The sequence below is a fragment of the Phascolarctos cinereus genome, unplaced genomic scaffold (genome assembly GCF_003287225.1).
Source record: "Phascolarctos cinereus isolate Bilbo 61053 unplaced genomic scaffold, phaCin_HiC Scaffold_4;HRSCAF=312, whole genome shotgun sequence".
Taxonomy (NCBI): Eukaryota; Metazoa; Chordata; class Mammalia; order Diprotodontia; family Phascolarctidae; genus Phascolarctos; species Phascolarctos cinereus.
Window position 1 is genome coordinate 567376545 of NW_027555847.1, and position 14901 is coordinate 567391445.

Here is a 14901-nt window from a genome sequence, read left to right on the forward strand (position 1 = left end):
CTTCTCCAAGAAGCCTTTCCTAATCCCTTCATCTGCTATTGTCTGTCTTCTCTCGATGACTCCAAGGCCAACTCCCATCACCTTATATTTATTTTGTTTATTTTTATCTGTATAAATGTTGTCTCTCCATAGAGAATATAAGCTCTTTGAGGGCAAGAACTATTTCATTTTTGTCTTTGTAGTCCCAGTGCCTACCATAATTCCTTCCCATAGTAGGTCATTAATAAATGTTTATTCACCAATTGATCAGTAACTAAACTTCCTTAGGTTGAAGCAATTTAGATGAAATGATGGGGATTCTGATCATGTGTTTAAAAGGCCAAGTATGGACAAAAATTGTGCTTGGCTATAAACATGAATAGTGAAAATTCTGGTTCAGCTTTTTTTCTACTTTATATTTCCCAAGAGTGATTATGTCCAGAAGATTGCCAGTATTTGTAGTACAATAAGTTTCTTGTTGTTTTTCCTGAGATAGAGAAGACATTGACTTTCTCAGTTCTTTGTTAATATCTATCCATATACATTAACACCTCATTAATTCAAATTAAGGAAATGGAATGGCCAGTTCAAATGAAGGATGCCTGAACTTTCATTAATTTTGTGTGCAGTTTATCCACTGAAATCCTACTCTAATATCTTATCATTATAAATCATGATGGTTACTCCTGCCTGGAAAGGTGCACCAGTAGAGAATAAGGTATATGCTACTAAATTTGGAAAAGCTTCAAGTATCCAATATACTCCAAATCAGGGGTGGGGAACCTTCGACCTTGAGGCCACATGTAGCCCTCTAGGTCCTCAAATGTGGCCCTTCGACTGAATCCAAACTTCACAGAACAAATCCCCTTAATAAAAGGATTTGTTCTGTAAAACTTGGACTCAATCTAAAAGCCGCACCCAAGAACCTAGAAGGCCATATGTGGCCTGGGGGCCGAAGGTTCCCCACCCTTGCTCCAAATTAAAATAATCCAATTCAATCCTTCAAGCACTTAAGTGTAAGACACTCTGCTGAATGCAGAGGATATAAAGAGAAAATGAAAAATAGCACCTGTCCTTGTGAGGAACTTCTATGCTACTGAGACTTGGAATAAACAATTGTCAAAAGACTAGTTTAGCGTGGTTTGGAGAGGCTCATTACCAGGAAATAAGCCACAGAGTGACATTTTTTTTTTGTCTTCGACAACTCATTAAAGCATCTGCTAAATCATGGAGAGGTTGCCATCTCCATGGGGGAGAGAGTATTCATACTAATAAAAATGTAGATGTTTTAAAATAAATTGAATAAAGCATATATTATATTACAAACTAAGAGAAATTTAACTGACATATAACAGTACACTATAAGCATATATCACTCAACAAGCATCTATTAAGCATGTGCCAGGCATTGCAAATGATCCTGAAGTTACAAGGCCCTGAATTTCTTCATTTACTTTGAAACTTTCAGCAGTAAAAATAGCAAATTCCATGTATTTTATAAAAAGAAAAATTAAATCAGTATATGAAATAGTAAACATTTTACTATAGCTCCAGACTGGTATTTGCCCATACTTTGATAAGGTCAACTAAAACCACAGAGGGCAAAAGACACTCTGTTTTCCCTGTTAAAAAGTACATTCTAGAAAACCAAAGACTGGAAGGCAGGTTATTCAGACTGCCAAAAAGATTCTTAGTATCAGAAAACTAATGGAAAACAGCACTGATTGAATTCATGCTCACGTACATGCATGCATGCATGGGCATACACCTTCTACAGACTCACAGCAGTAGCAACAGCAGACAACATCAGGGGCCAAGTTGCTGTAAGTACTTGAATCATTACAAATGTTCATTCTGTTCATTCATGAAGAATTTGAAACAATCAACATAAAGAACAATGAGCTGGCTTTAATGACCGGTAGTAGAGATGTGAGAGAAAGTTTCTCTTGTTGATTCATACTTCCTGATGGTCACCCTAGATGAAAGGCCTCAGTGTTACTTAAATGTATTTCATGAGTAAATCCTCTGTTTTACATAAGATGCATGTCTACAACTATGTAACCACTTTCCTTTGTGCTTCTCTTCCAGTACAAGGCACATAGCATATACTTAGTAAAATGTTTAAACTAATGAGTTCTAAATATGTGCCAAAAGCGACATTATAGAACTTGATCTTCCTGTGGTTTTGATGAGAGATGAGTCATTTAACTACAGCTGTCAACATACCACTGACAGATTAGGAAATCAGGGAAATGCTCCCCAAATCCTTATTCTGAAAATACAAGTAATAAAAATCATCATCATAACAAATAAGAGCTAGCATCTATATAACATTTTAAAGGTTTCAAAGGACTTTAGAAGTTATCTCATTTGCTCTTCACAATAACCCTGGGAGGTAGGTGCTAGTATTATTTCTACTTTACAGGTAAGGAAACTAAGGCTGACTTGCTTGGAGTTACACAGCTGGTATCTGAAATAGCATTGGACTCCAAGTTTTCCTGTTTCCAATTCCAGCACTCTATGCACTGAGGCACCTTTCCTTTACTAAGGTCAAAGGATCATAGATGTAGGCTTGGAAGGGACCTCAGAGATCATCTAATCCAATCTTCTGTTTTAAAGATGAAGAAACTGAAGCTTGGGAAGGTGACATGATTTGCTTATGGTCCCATAGGTAATAAGGGGGTAGACTGGGATTTAAACTGAGTCCCTTTGACTTCCAATCCAGCATTCTTCCCACTGGAACCTCCCTTCTTTATGTCCATGAGGACCACAGTTAACTACTTTATCTCTTAGGATAAAATCTCTTTTCAGCACTTCAAGAATCTATGACTTTGTCTGGGGGTCCCTACCACTACTGCATATCATTTGATCTTCATAGGTTGCTGTAACTGAAAAAAAAAATTACTAGTTTGTGCTCAAACCTTCTGCGGATGAGCCTTTCTTTGAACTTAATAAACATACTTTTTAAAACTAGAAATTTTTTCCAGCTTCATAGGATTTGACCACCTAGGGCTCTGCAGGTATTAAAGTATAGGTCACCTCTGTGCCACAAGTAAGACTTTATTGGAGGCCCTTATCATCATTGCTAAGTTAAGATTGATTTCTGAAGCTCGGTTGAAAACTAGAATAGTAGTTAGGGATCTGTATTATACTTACCTACAAGCAATTCTATCTCCATGTGTGTTGAATAAAAGGAATGCCTATTAGCTTGATTCGAAGGGTTCCAGTCAGAACTTCCAGTAATATCTCCTTCTTGTGCCCTATAAACCTGTTATCATATTTTTAATGCCACCATCAAAGATTGAGATTCATTGCTCTGAATTTTTAAAAGTCCTCTCCGAAATTACAAATATTTCTCCAATTTGTAAACCTTAGCAGATAGTAAGGACAACCTCACCAGCGTGGAAATGGGATATTGGATAGGTCCTTTAACAAAAGAGGACAGCCTCCTTTGTGATAGCTTTATACACATACCTGATTGTTAGAGTTCTTTCTTCCCTCCTCAAATTATCTTGTCTTTACCTATCTGTGCACATGGTGTAATCCCAGCAGTATGTAAAGTATTTTAAGAGTAGTCTGTTTCTACTGATTCTTTCTGTTGTCTATGTATTACTAGTACCTAGCACAGGGCCTTAGCCAGCATATACACTAAATAAGTGTTTGTGACTGAACCTGAGCAAAGAGGTTGTAGGAAATATTTAAAAAGATAAAAATGAAAAGGTTTATCAACTTCAGAATCTTGCCTAGAGGTAGCCTAGTCTGAATCCGTAACAAATCAACGTAATGGATAGAGAGCAGTTTTTCCTTAGATAAGGCAGTTTCTACATAGCCCTTGTAGGACATTACTAGGACATCCTAATGACCACATATCTTCATAAATCCTGGTTTTATTAATATCATTATTGACAGAGAGGGAATCTAGGACTTTCTCCATTCCAGCTGGGAATGGGATTAACCCCAAAAAAGTAACTGGACATTTTTCCCAGTGACCTGTGGATTAACTTGTACTTTTTGGATGTGCCCAGAATAGAAGGGGGTGTTAAGTAAGGGAGAGGAAGCAGAGGAGGCAGGACAAGGAACAGCATTGGCCTGCTGCCCCTGGAACCATTGCTTAGTGGCCTGGAATCATGAGAATTTGTCCAGCCTGCTTCATGGAGGTAGTCCAACCCTGGTTTTGGCTGCCATCATTTGTGAAAATTCCTGCCCAATCAAAATCCCTGGACACAAAAGTTGCAAGGCAGACCCTGAAGTATTCCACATTGGCAGGGTTGGCAGGCTCTGAGGCTGCACCTGCTATGAGATTTTGTTTTGTAAGCTATTAAGAAACCATACCTTGCCATCTCTGGTTCTACCCTCTCTTCTCCCCTCAAAAAACAGCAGCAGCAGCAGCAGCAACCTGAAGGCGTGTTTTTAAATCACTTTGAGATTCACTTGTAAAGAACTAGCTCTTTCACTTGGGGAGTACTGCAAGTCAGCAATGTCCTTAAAGTGACTAGGTTTTGTTTTGTTTTTGGATGACTTTTCTGGGTGGCATTTGAGGAAGGTATCTATTCCCTACATCATTTATTCTACCTACCACGTCTTGGAACCTAGAAGGCAACAATTCTAGCAATTTTTTTTTAATGTGTGAACATTAGACTCTGGAGTCACTGAAAACAACCACATTTTCTCTTGAAATGACTTTGTACCAAACCACACTGACAAAGTAGCACATTCCACACAGGGAAAGGAGGGGAAAAGAAGTCAATGGCATATATTAAGAATATTCATTCATTCAGGGAAAAAAAACTTAATCTCATCTTCATTTGTAGATGAGGAAACTTTCTGAAGCCCTCCTCAACCTCATCCCATTTTTTTTTAATCTTTTCAGTCTTTAGGAATGAACTGGATTCCTCAAATATTGATTTCAGAGCTATGGCTAAAAATACGCAGGATTATATATGAATGCTACCACACAATTCTCCCTAACAAGAATTAATTCACTACTGTTACTCTATGGAAGTATCCCCAACAGTTCTCAACAAGGTCCCAACTTGTATCCATCCTTTTTTTTTCTTTCTAAATCCCCACCCCTCTTTTGTTAGACTCTACAAATTTGAAGATTTAACTATAAAAGAGTTAAGAGCCATTGGTTAGCTTGGAAGGCAACAAAATAATTTGGATGTTAATGGATGCCCTAGTTTTCTTTCTACAGGCTTGGTAAACTCTAGGTTTTGCATTTCTCTATGAGCAGGTTTAACTTCTCCCCAAGAACAAGGTTGATGTTCAAATGAGAAGGGCACTGAATATACCCTGGCCAGTTCTCAATTACTGACTGAAAGAAGCACCAAGATGTTCTCCTTTAAGTAAGGCCAGGCACTTCTAACCACTTAGCTATCAATGAAAAAGAGGAGGGGGAGAGGGAGGAGAAGAGGAAAAAGGCTCCAGAAGTTAGTCTATGTCTTTCCCTGCCCCACTGCAACCTATAAAGCAAAAACACACAACTACAAGGCTGCTCCCTGTCCTCCGGGAATTTGCACACCCCCGCCAGTCAGGAAAGTACAGGTGGTAGTCTAGCCAAAACACCTGACTGAGCCAGCTCCCCAGACAGAAGCTCTGAAGGCAGTAATGGAGAGCCCAGATTTAGAAACTAGACCTGGAGAGATCTTAGAGACAATCAGTCCAACTCCCCTCATCTTACAGAGGAGAAAAGGGGGGGGGGCTCCGAGAGAGAAAGAGATTTGTCCAATTCATACCCCTAGTTAGTGGCAGAGCTGCAGAACCGATGTATCTCGGCTATCAGTCTAGTGGTCTTTCCCTGGGAGCCCACCCTTCATCAGCCTAGGAGCCTAGCACCCTTTAGTGTTCACTCCCCTGTCACCTGGGGGCAGGGAATGAAAGGTAGTTATTTATGCATCTACTGCATGTAGATCCTTACCCAGGTTCACAAAGCTCATGACCATGTCAGCATCGTTGAGAAAGGCGCTGTCTTGAGCGCTGGCTAGCGGGGACGCTCCACCGCTGCCGCCAGGACCCGGGGCGAGGAGACTTTTGCGATGCAGGGCATGCGCCGCCGCGCTCGGAGCCAGGGGCCGGCTGGCCGGCAGCCGCTGCTGGGACCAACCCCTTCGGTCGCCCCCTCCTTGGGGCGGGGGCTGTTGCTTCTCCTCCTCCTCTCCCCTCTCTTCGCCCTCGTCTGCGGACAGGGCATTGTACAGATCCAGCATGAAGAGGGGAGCCGACTTTAGTCTCCCTGGCGGGGGCGGGGGCGGAGAGGACGGCAGCGCCCCGCGATGCTCGGGCTGCAGAGGTGGCGGCGGCTGCTGCTGCTGTAATCCGTGGAGAGGCCGGGGCCGGTGGGGCAGCCCCAGCACAGACAAAATCTCCTTCTGCATCTCCCGTTTCTCATGTGTCTTGAGCCTCCGGTAGAGGAAACCAGAGGAGGGGGAAGAAGAGGAAGAGGAGGGCGGCTGCGGTGTCGGCTGCTGCAGCGGCTGTTGCTGCTCCCCGGGGCTATTGCTCTTCCCGCTGCTGTTCCCAAGCAGCGCCCCTCCAGTGGCGGCTGCGGCCGCGGCGGGCAGGAGGGGCAGCACTGGTGGGGGGCAGCAGCAGCCGCACAGGAGCCCCCACCACCAGCATAGCCACTGCACTCTCCTCCCCAGCAGCGGCATCCCCCGCCTGCCCGCCCGGGGCCCCCCTTGCCGTGCTGCTCCCGCTGGCCCCCCGTTGGACTCCCACTTGGGAAATGGAACCGAGGAGGACGAGGAGAACGAGAAGAAGGAGGAGGAGGAGGAAGAAGAAGAAGTGGAGGAGGAGGAGGGGGGAGCCGCTCGTGACACTTTCTGTGATTATCCCCCCTCCACCCTCCCCTCTGCTACCGGCTCTCTTCCCCTTCCTGGACCTCAGTCTTTATCTCGCATGGTCCTCCTAGGCTCCCCCAGTTGCCCAGGTTGGAGGGTGGGGGAGAAACGAAGGGGCAGAATGAGTGAGGGTCGAGGGGGAAGATCCAAAAACCACTTCTGCGGAAGTACGAAGAGATTGTTGCAAGTTCCAGGTATGCCGCTTCTAGTCCAATGTTGCACCCGAGCCCGGCTTCATCCGGACCTCTGCAGGCCACTGTGGTGTCACCTTCGCCCCCCTTGCCAGCCCAGAACACACACACAAACACATCCACGTGCGTTTGCCCCGTTTGGCCTTCCAGGGTGCGCGCTGGTGAGTCTGCCTTTCTGCCTAGACGTCTGTCAGTCTCTCTCTGTGGGGCGGGATTGACGAAGGGATCGGTCTGGAGGCGAGAAGCTGCTCACTACAGCGGGGAAGCGCCCCGCATCCCGGACGCGAGCCCCCACATCAAAAGGGGCAGCAACAGAGGTACTGCAGCGCACTCTGGGTTGAGCTTCGAGACTTGTTTAAAAAAAAAAAGACTGGGAGAGGGGAGCCAACTTTCTCCAGAAGAGCAAACTTCTTTTTTTCCTTTCGCAAATTCCCTTTCCACCACCGTCGCTCCCCTCTAAGAAATCTCTGCACTCAGTTGATGAAGTCCCCGAGTGAAGCCCGCAAGGTTCTTGTTTTCCGTGCTGTTCTCAAGGACCTGAGCTGAAATCCCCTCACATAACAGGGGTAAGAGAGAAGGGAGCAGAGGCTTGTGTCGTGGGAAGAAAAGTCATCGATATTTCCCAGTCTGCTCGTGCGTCTCTCTCCTCGCCTCTTCGTTCCCCCACTACGCGCAGCATTGACTCTCAGATGCGAGCCTCTCTCAGGTACCACACTCCAACCCCCAGATCGCCCCGCCTTCCTTGATGATTGACAAGAACGGCAGCCAATAGAAAGATCCAACTACCCTATATTTAAATAGGCGCTCCCCCTCGCCTTCTCTTCCACAAGAGAGGCGTTGCCTCATTCGCACAACTAGCTCCGAGACTACAAACTTATAAGCAGTATTCCGAGATCCGCAAGGTACTGAAGAGGAGAGGTTTTCTGGAGCGCTCTCTTGTTTGTATACACTATCTGAATTTTGTCTTCACCCACTGTTGTTGTCCTAGCTCGAAACCGCTTGATTTAAAGACCAGTTAAAAGGTATGAACTTATGAACTAGGCAGAAAAACCTTACAAGTTCTGTATCAAATATTATTCTAGGAAGAGCAGAAAGGGGTGGATTTCTTTTTTAATGCTTCTCCTAGTTTCTCTTTTTTGATGTAAACTAGGCGTTTAGCTGACACGTGGCTTTTAAAAGACAGCTGGAAGTGAAGACACACCCTCTGAGGAAGCTGCTTACAGGCTTGTTACAGAAAGGGATAAATGTAAACCAGACCCTGCATTTCCAGGATTTGGGGCCTGTTGTTTTGGTTTTGCTTTTCACTGGCCTCCCCTTCTCTGCCGCCCCCTCTTCCCCCCCCCCCCCCGCTGTCGAGGAACCAGGGGGAAAGCTGCCCTGGTCCTTAAGATTGTTACCACCCTGGAGGACTCTAGAGGGTTTTTAGACAATTCTTCAGATTAAGAGCTTTCCATCTGCCAAACAGTTTACATTAATTGAAAATATGTTGGAATAGGGTAGCTCAATTGTCCCCACTATAATTATGAAGAGGAATGTTGTGATTTAACCATTACATATCATTCCTATATATAATTCAGTTCAATTCACAAGCATTAAATTAAATGCCTATGCTAACACACTTTGATACGTGATTGAGATACAAAGACAGAATAACAGACACATAAAAATAACACAAGCTAAAGATGACAAAAAGATAAAGATAACACAAGGTCCCTTCTCAAGGAGCTTACAATCTGGTGAATGTTAATCTTCAAAATTAGTACTTGGTTTAATACATCAATAATATGTGATTTTTATCATTGTAGATACTACTTATATGAATGCCCATGACACCCCTCCTATGCCTGAGCAGATTAATTTCTAGAGTTCGTATGTTAGAAAACCCTCATCATCTCCAGATAGACCTTGTTTGTGTTGTGGGAAGAAAAGCCATTGATATTTCCCAGTCAGCTAGTGTGTCTCTCTTTTTGCCTTTCTCAGATGCAAGCATCTCAGGTACCACACTCAGAAGCTGAACCTCTCTGAATTTAGCTAAGGTAATCCTCAAACAAGACTGTGTATTTGAAACTTTTCCAATTTAGTAGGAATTGTAAAAGCTCATAGGAAGTCTTCTAGTCTACCATCATTTATGGATGAGAAAACTGAGGCAAACAGATTAAGTGACTTGCCCAGGATCACACAGCAAGGAAGTGTCTGAGGCAGGATTCAAACCCAGCTATTTCGGATTCCAAAATAAATATTCTACCATGCTGTCATGTTGTTGTCATTATTCAGTTGTTCCTGACTCGTGACCCCATTTGAGATTTTCTTGGCAAAAGAAAAAGTGGTTTGCCATTTCCTTCTCTAGCTCATTTTACAAATGAGGAAACTGAGGCAAAAAGGTTAAGTGGTTTGCCCAGGGTGGCACATCTGGTAGGTGTCTGAACAGATCTGAACTCAAGAAGATGAGTCTTCCTGACTTGAGGCCCAGCACTCTATCCTCTGTGCCACCTAGCTGCCCCCATGCAGGCTGCCATAGCCTTTGAGAACACAGCTTTCTGTGCTACAGTAGGGCATTAGAGTAGGACATTAGTGGAAAATTGAGAATTACTTGTGTTGTTTAAAGGAATCATAATCCATTTTTTGAGAGATGCTTATACCTTTTCTCATATGGGAAATCCATATTCCAGAAAAGTCACAAATTCTATCGATATCCAAATAGGTTCCTATTTCTTAAGGCCACTAAACACAAACCTAGCAAGAATATAATTATGAGAGAGAGTGTGGTATAGTAGAAAGTGTGTTGGATCCAGAGTTAGGAAACTTGAGTTTGAATCCATGACTATGTGACCAAGGCTAAGTCACTTATCTACAGTTTCTTTATCTGTAAAATGGGGTAATGATATTTGTATCATGTATTTCATGTATTTCTTGTAAATAAAGTGCTTTGCAAATTTTATAATACCATGTCACCATGCCTAGAATCTTACTCTGTAAAAGATGATAGAATGAAATGCTTTATTGTTTGTATCTGGAATACAATTATCTTGCTAATTGAAGTGGAATGGGTAAATGAAACTGACTCAAATCTACCTGAACACACCTCACCTACAGGCAGATTTTCTTATAGTACAGCTATCACATTTTTTTAAAAAATCACTCTACATGAACATGAAATTTTCAGTGTGTGGCCATGGCTACTTAAGTTTGGCGAATATGGGCATAGTCATAGTTCAAGTCATCTGAGGAATAGCAATAACGTATCTGTTTGGTATAGCTCTCTACTCCTTCAGCAACAGCTTCTCCATCATATCATGATTTTTCCTCCAGACAAAATCCTGCTAAGTTTCTTGACCAACCACAAAATGCATCGAGTGACAGGTCATAAATGTTTGACAGAGGAGAATGAGTTCATCATTCTAAACACTAGAACCTCCCACCTGAAATGTTTTCTTCAATGGAATCTCTAGCTATACCCCAGCCAGGCTCTGCCCTTGGGAAATCAGAATAGTTATTATGATAATCTTTAACTCTTTTGAATATCCTATAACCATCTGTCTTGTTCCAGGCCAACGCAGTCAGCCACAATGGAGAGTGGTCCCTCATCACTAAGGTGACAATTCATAAAAGCTAGGATCATTTCTAATTGTTTAAAATAAAACCCAATTCTCTACCTCCCCACACTAAGCCAAGATTCCCCTCAGCAGTTGGCTCAATAAATATGGAATAATGACCAAAAAATAATAAAATCTAGGATCACTCTCTTCTTAACACAAACTTTCAAGTAGTAGAGTACTTTTCACCATTTAGGCCTTTTTTTAGAAGTTCCATCAACTGGATAATATTGTGCTGTAAGAAATGATGAAGGGGTTGATATCAGAAATACCTAGAAAGACTTATATGAACTGATGCTAAGTAAAGAGAATAGAACCAGGAAAACAATCTACATAATGACAGCAATATTGTGAAGAGAATCGACCCTGAAAGACTTAATAAGTCTGACCAGTATAATGATCCACCACCGTTCCAAAGGACTTGTGATGTAAAATGATATACACCTCCAGATAGAGACCTGATGGACTCAGAGTGCAAACTGAAGCATTTTTTCTCTGTATTTTTCTTGCTTTTTTTTTTCAGAACATGGCCAATGCGGAAATATGCCTTGCATGACTTCATATGTGATGGGTGTCATATTTCTTGCCTTCTCAATGTATGGAGGAGGGGAAGAAGGAAGGAGAGAATTTGGAACTGAAAATAAAAATACAATATTTTTAAAAGCAAGTTCCATCATCTGTTGCTTCTCTAGAAGTGCTTAGGGCATATAGCTCTGGTGGTATTGGAGTACCAAGCAATCCTCCAAGTCTCCTCTTCACATTCCCAGAAGAAGGAGAGTCTGGATCTGAAATCAGAGGATTTAGGTTTAAATTTTAGCACCTCTACTTAGTACCTGTGTATAATCTTAGCAAGTCATTTAATCTCTCTAGGCTTCAGTTTCCTCATCTTTAAAATGAGGAAGTTGGACCAGATGATGTCTAGATCCTGCAAATCTAAGATCATTAATATCAACAAATATGCACAGTCTCTCTTCAAAGTACTTCACCTTACCTCCAAACAGGCAGCATCCTTTCTCTGAAACTTTTCTGCATATACCGTCTTCCAGGCCTGGAATACCTGCACTCAGATCAGGTACCACCTATTGCTATCCAAGGCCTTTCCTGACTCCCCAACTGCTGGTGTCACCTAGTGATCTTGTTTTTATGCATTTATTTTGCATATATTTCATAGGTCTTTATAGATATACCTGTCATTGCTCCCGATGCTTCTGAAGGCATGTACCATTGCTTTCTTGTTTCTGTGTCCCCAGTACCTAACATTACCTACCAAGTAGATACATAATAAACACTTAATGGCTGATTAAAGCAAGAAAAGAAAATTAAATAAATGGCAACTTAATGGCCATATTAAAGATAACATAATACATAGAAATTGTCCTGGAATGGGCTACAAGTCTCTGTAGGACAATGCTTTTTACATTAACCTGACCTCTTAATCTCTGTAGTTATTGTTGTTGTTCCATCGTTTTGGTTGTGTCCTACTCTTTGTGACACATTTGGTGTTTTCTCGGTAAAGATATGAGACTAATTTGCCATTTCCTTCTCCAACTCATTTTATAGATGAGAAAGCTGAGTTAAGTGACTTGCCCAGGATCACACAGCTAGCAAGTGTCTGAGCGCGGTTTTGAACTCAGGTCTTCCTGACTCTAGGCCTAGAGCTCTCTCTGTTATGCCACCTAGCTGCCCTAGTCTTTGTAGACTTCCTACTATATAGAAAAATCTTGGGGATACTTCTAATAGAGACTGTTTTACAAAAATCCAAATCACCAAATGTTTATTAGATGCCTTCTATGTGTAAGGCACTATGACAGGTGTTCTCAATGAGCTTGATGCTGGAGCTATACCACCTATATTTCAAAACATCTGGGACATGTTATATCAAATATGAAGTGGATCATAATCCCTATATGCCTTAAGAGATGGTTTTTCATAAGATGGCCAAGGCTAACCCTCTGCTGATGAACCTCTGAAAATTTGGCTATTCCGTTCCTTGGATAATAGATACACTATCTGTTGCTGAGCTTGCATTTAAAGCCTTTTCAGTTTGATAAGGTTGAAAAGTCTTACCTACTAGGGTTTGTGAATAGCCTACAAGAAGGATCACCTTCATGTCATACAATGCATCAGAAGATAACTTTACCCAAGGGATCTTTATCACATGGGGCAGAATGGTACTCAGAATTAGATGCACTATGATTAAACATCTGGACACCAATGAAGGGCCAGGTCGCTGGAAGGATTTGTTCATGAAAATAAATTAATGAGAGCCTATGACATATATATGCATATATACTATTCCTGTAATGTACATACAAATGATATGTGCATATATACATATTGTACACATATTGTACACATGAGCTAGTGTGACATTGGAAAGAGGGCTCATACGGTCACATGCTGGCTGTGTAACCCTGTGCAAGCCACCTGCCCCCTACACCTCCAAACCCCACCTCCCTATACTCCCAAGCAGCACTGTAACACTATGAATTGCAGATAAGGCACTAGCCTACATTGGTAGAGGAAGTTCTTCTCTGAGATCTCCCTACACTGGTAAAATTATGTATCCAATTTTTTTTAAATTAGCCATACAATGTATTAAAGTGACAGATGATAACAGACTTACAGTCTAAATTTGACAACAGAGGAAGATGGAGAAACACTCTCAGGGCAGAAGTGTTGAAGAGAGGTGTTGCTGTTTGCTTTTTTTTTTTTTAAGGTACAGGTGTTATGATAAGAAATGTGATGTCTTTGGTTGAGTGAAGGGGACTATGAGGTTTGTACTCAGTCTTCAATATGACAGAAATGTCTCCGTCAAGATCTCCAAAAAATGTCAGGTTTGATAAAAGAATGTGAATGGAACTTGGATATCCATAAGATCATAGATTTAGAGCTGGAAGGGACATTAGAAGTCATTTAGTCCAACTCCTTCATTTTGTAGATGAGGAAATCGAGGCCTGGAGAGATAAGGCAATCTGGTTCTAAGAAGTAGAGCCGGCGTTGAACTCAAGTTTTATGACTCTGTATGTATCATACTTTACACTGTTGGGTAGGATAGAATGAAGAGAAAGAGAAAAAAATCTAACTGACATCAACAAAAGAGAACAACTGAGATAGTATAGTTTCCCATGAAGTCTCTCAGCCCTGATTACCACTCTCCATTCCCTCCCACCTGCAGATACCAGCATCCTTGTTTATTTCCTGTGGCAGCTGTTGCAGGTCAAGGAAAAAAATACTCGCAGGACTAAGGATAAGTACAAAGAATAGGGAAGGCAGCAAGTTATGTTGGCAAATATTTATAACTTGGTGCTAATGATCAACCAGAAAAAAAGTGGCACTGTGTCACGGAGAGCAATGAAGTAGAAAGCAGAAAGCCTTAGTCTGTCACCAATTCCTTATAATTACATGAAAACCTGGACGGTTGTGGTATGACTACATTACATGTGGTATGGTGGTGGGCAAGGATGGGAAGAGTCCAGAAAGGGGAGGGAAGGAAGAGAAAAATAAAAGGATGTCTTAATCAAAAGTTTTCTGAGGCATCTCTAGTAATCTTGTACCTCTCTTCTCCCAAATCTTCTAAAGCTAATAGAAACCCTGAGTATGAGAATAATAATAACTAGCATTTATATAATCCTTTAAAGTCTGCAAAGCACTGTGCATGAGTTATTTCATCTTATCTTCAAAATAACCTGACTCAGGTGTTATTATTATCCCCATTTTGTAGATGAGAAAACTGAGGCCGAGAGATATTATTTGCCCAGAATGACAACTAGTATGTATCTGAGGTAGGATTTGAAATGGTCTCCCTATGTTCTAACCCCAAAGCCAGCCATCTTACCCACTGCACAACCTAGCCATCTAATGAGAATAGATGTTAAAAACCACCCTTCCTCTCCCCCCAACCCCCACCCCAGCAACCCAAGGATTTTACAACTAGTGGTAACTAGATGAAGTCAGAATAGGACTATTGCAAGCTACATTCTACATGTTGAGGGTGGAGAAGGGAGTGTGGCTTTGAAGCCTCTTCAAGTATGAATGTGGGTTGGGGTGTGGCAATAAACATTTCCTAACACCAAAGTAAACTTTTACTATGGCTAACTGTATGGTGAAGTGTTAACTGCACCCCTTGAAAGACACTAAAATTTCGCCACCTCTTTCCCTATGTGGCTGTGTATGCAACAAAAATGTCTGGATGGAAAGGAGGGGAAAAATAAGTCATTCAGATGTTTGGTCTATACAATGCCAAAACATCTGGAAATATCTGGTTGGTTGAATGAAATTTCATTTGGTTTGTTAATG

The 14901-nt window shown here is 41.9% G+C and overlaps 1 protein-coding gene and 1 long non-coding RNA gene across 2 annotated transcripts in view; one reads left to right on the forward strand and one right to left on the reverse strand.

Annotated features, from left to right (window-relative positions):
• BMP6 (bone morphogenetic protein 6) overlaps nucleotides 1-7687 on the reverse strand; it is a 210904-nt gene extending 203217 nt beyond the window's left edge. The window contains exon 1 of the mRNA XM_021009866.2: nucleotides 5897-7687. Coding sequence (XP_020865525.1) covers nucleotides 5897-6629 — 733 coding nt within the window. The 5' untranslated portion in view covers nucleotides 6630-7687. The remainder of the gene's footprint in view (nucleotides 1-5896) is intronic.
• Nucleotides 7688-7756: 69 nt separating this feature from the next.
• LOC110224068 (uncharacterized) lies at nucleotides 7757-9960 on the forward strand. Its single transcript, XR_002328859.2, has 2 exons — nucleotides 7757-8031; nucleotides 8990-9960. It is a non-coding gene; the product is annotated as an uncharacterized LOC110224068 (long non-coding RNA).
• Nucleotides 9961-14901: the final 4941 nt, after the last annotated feature.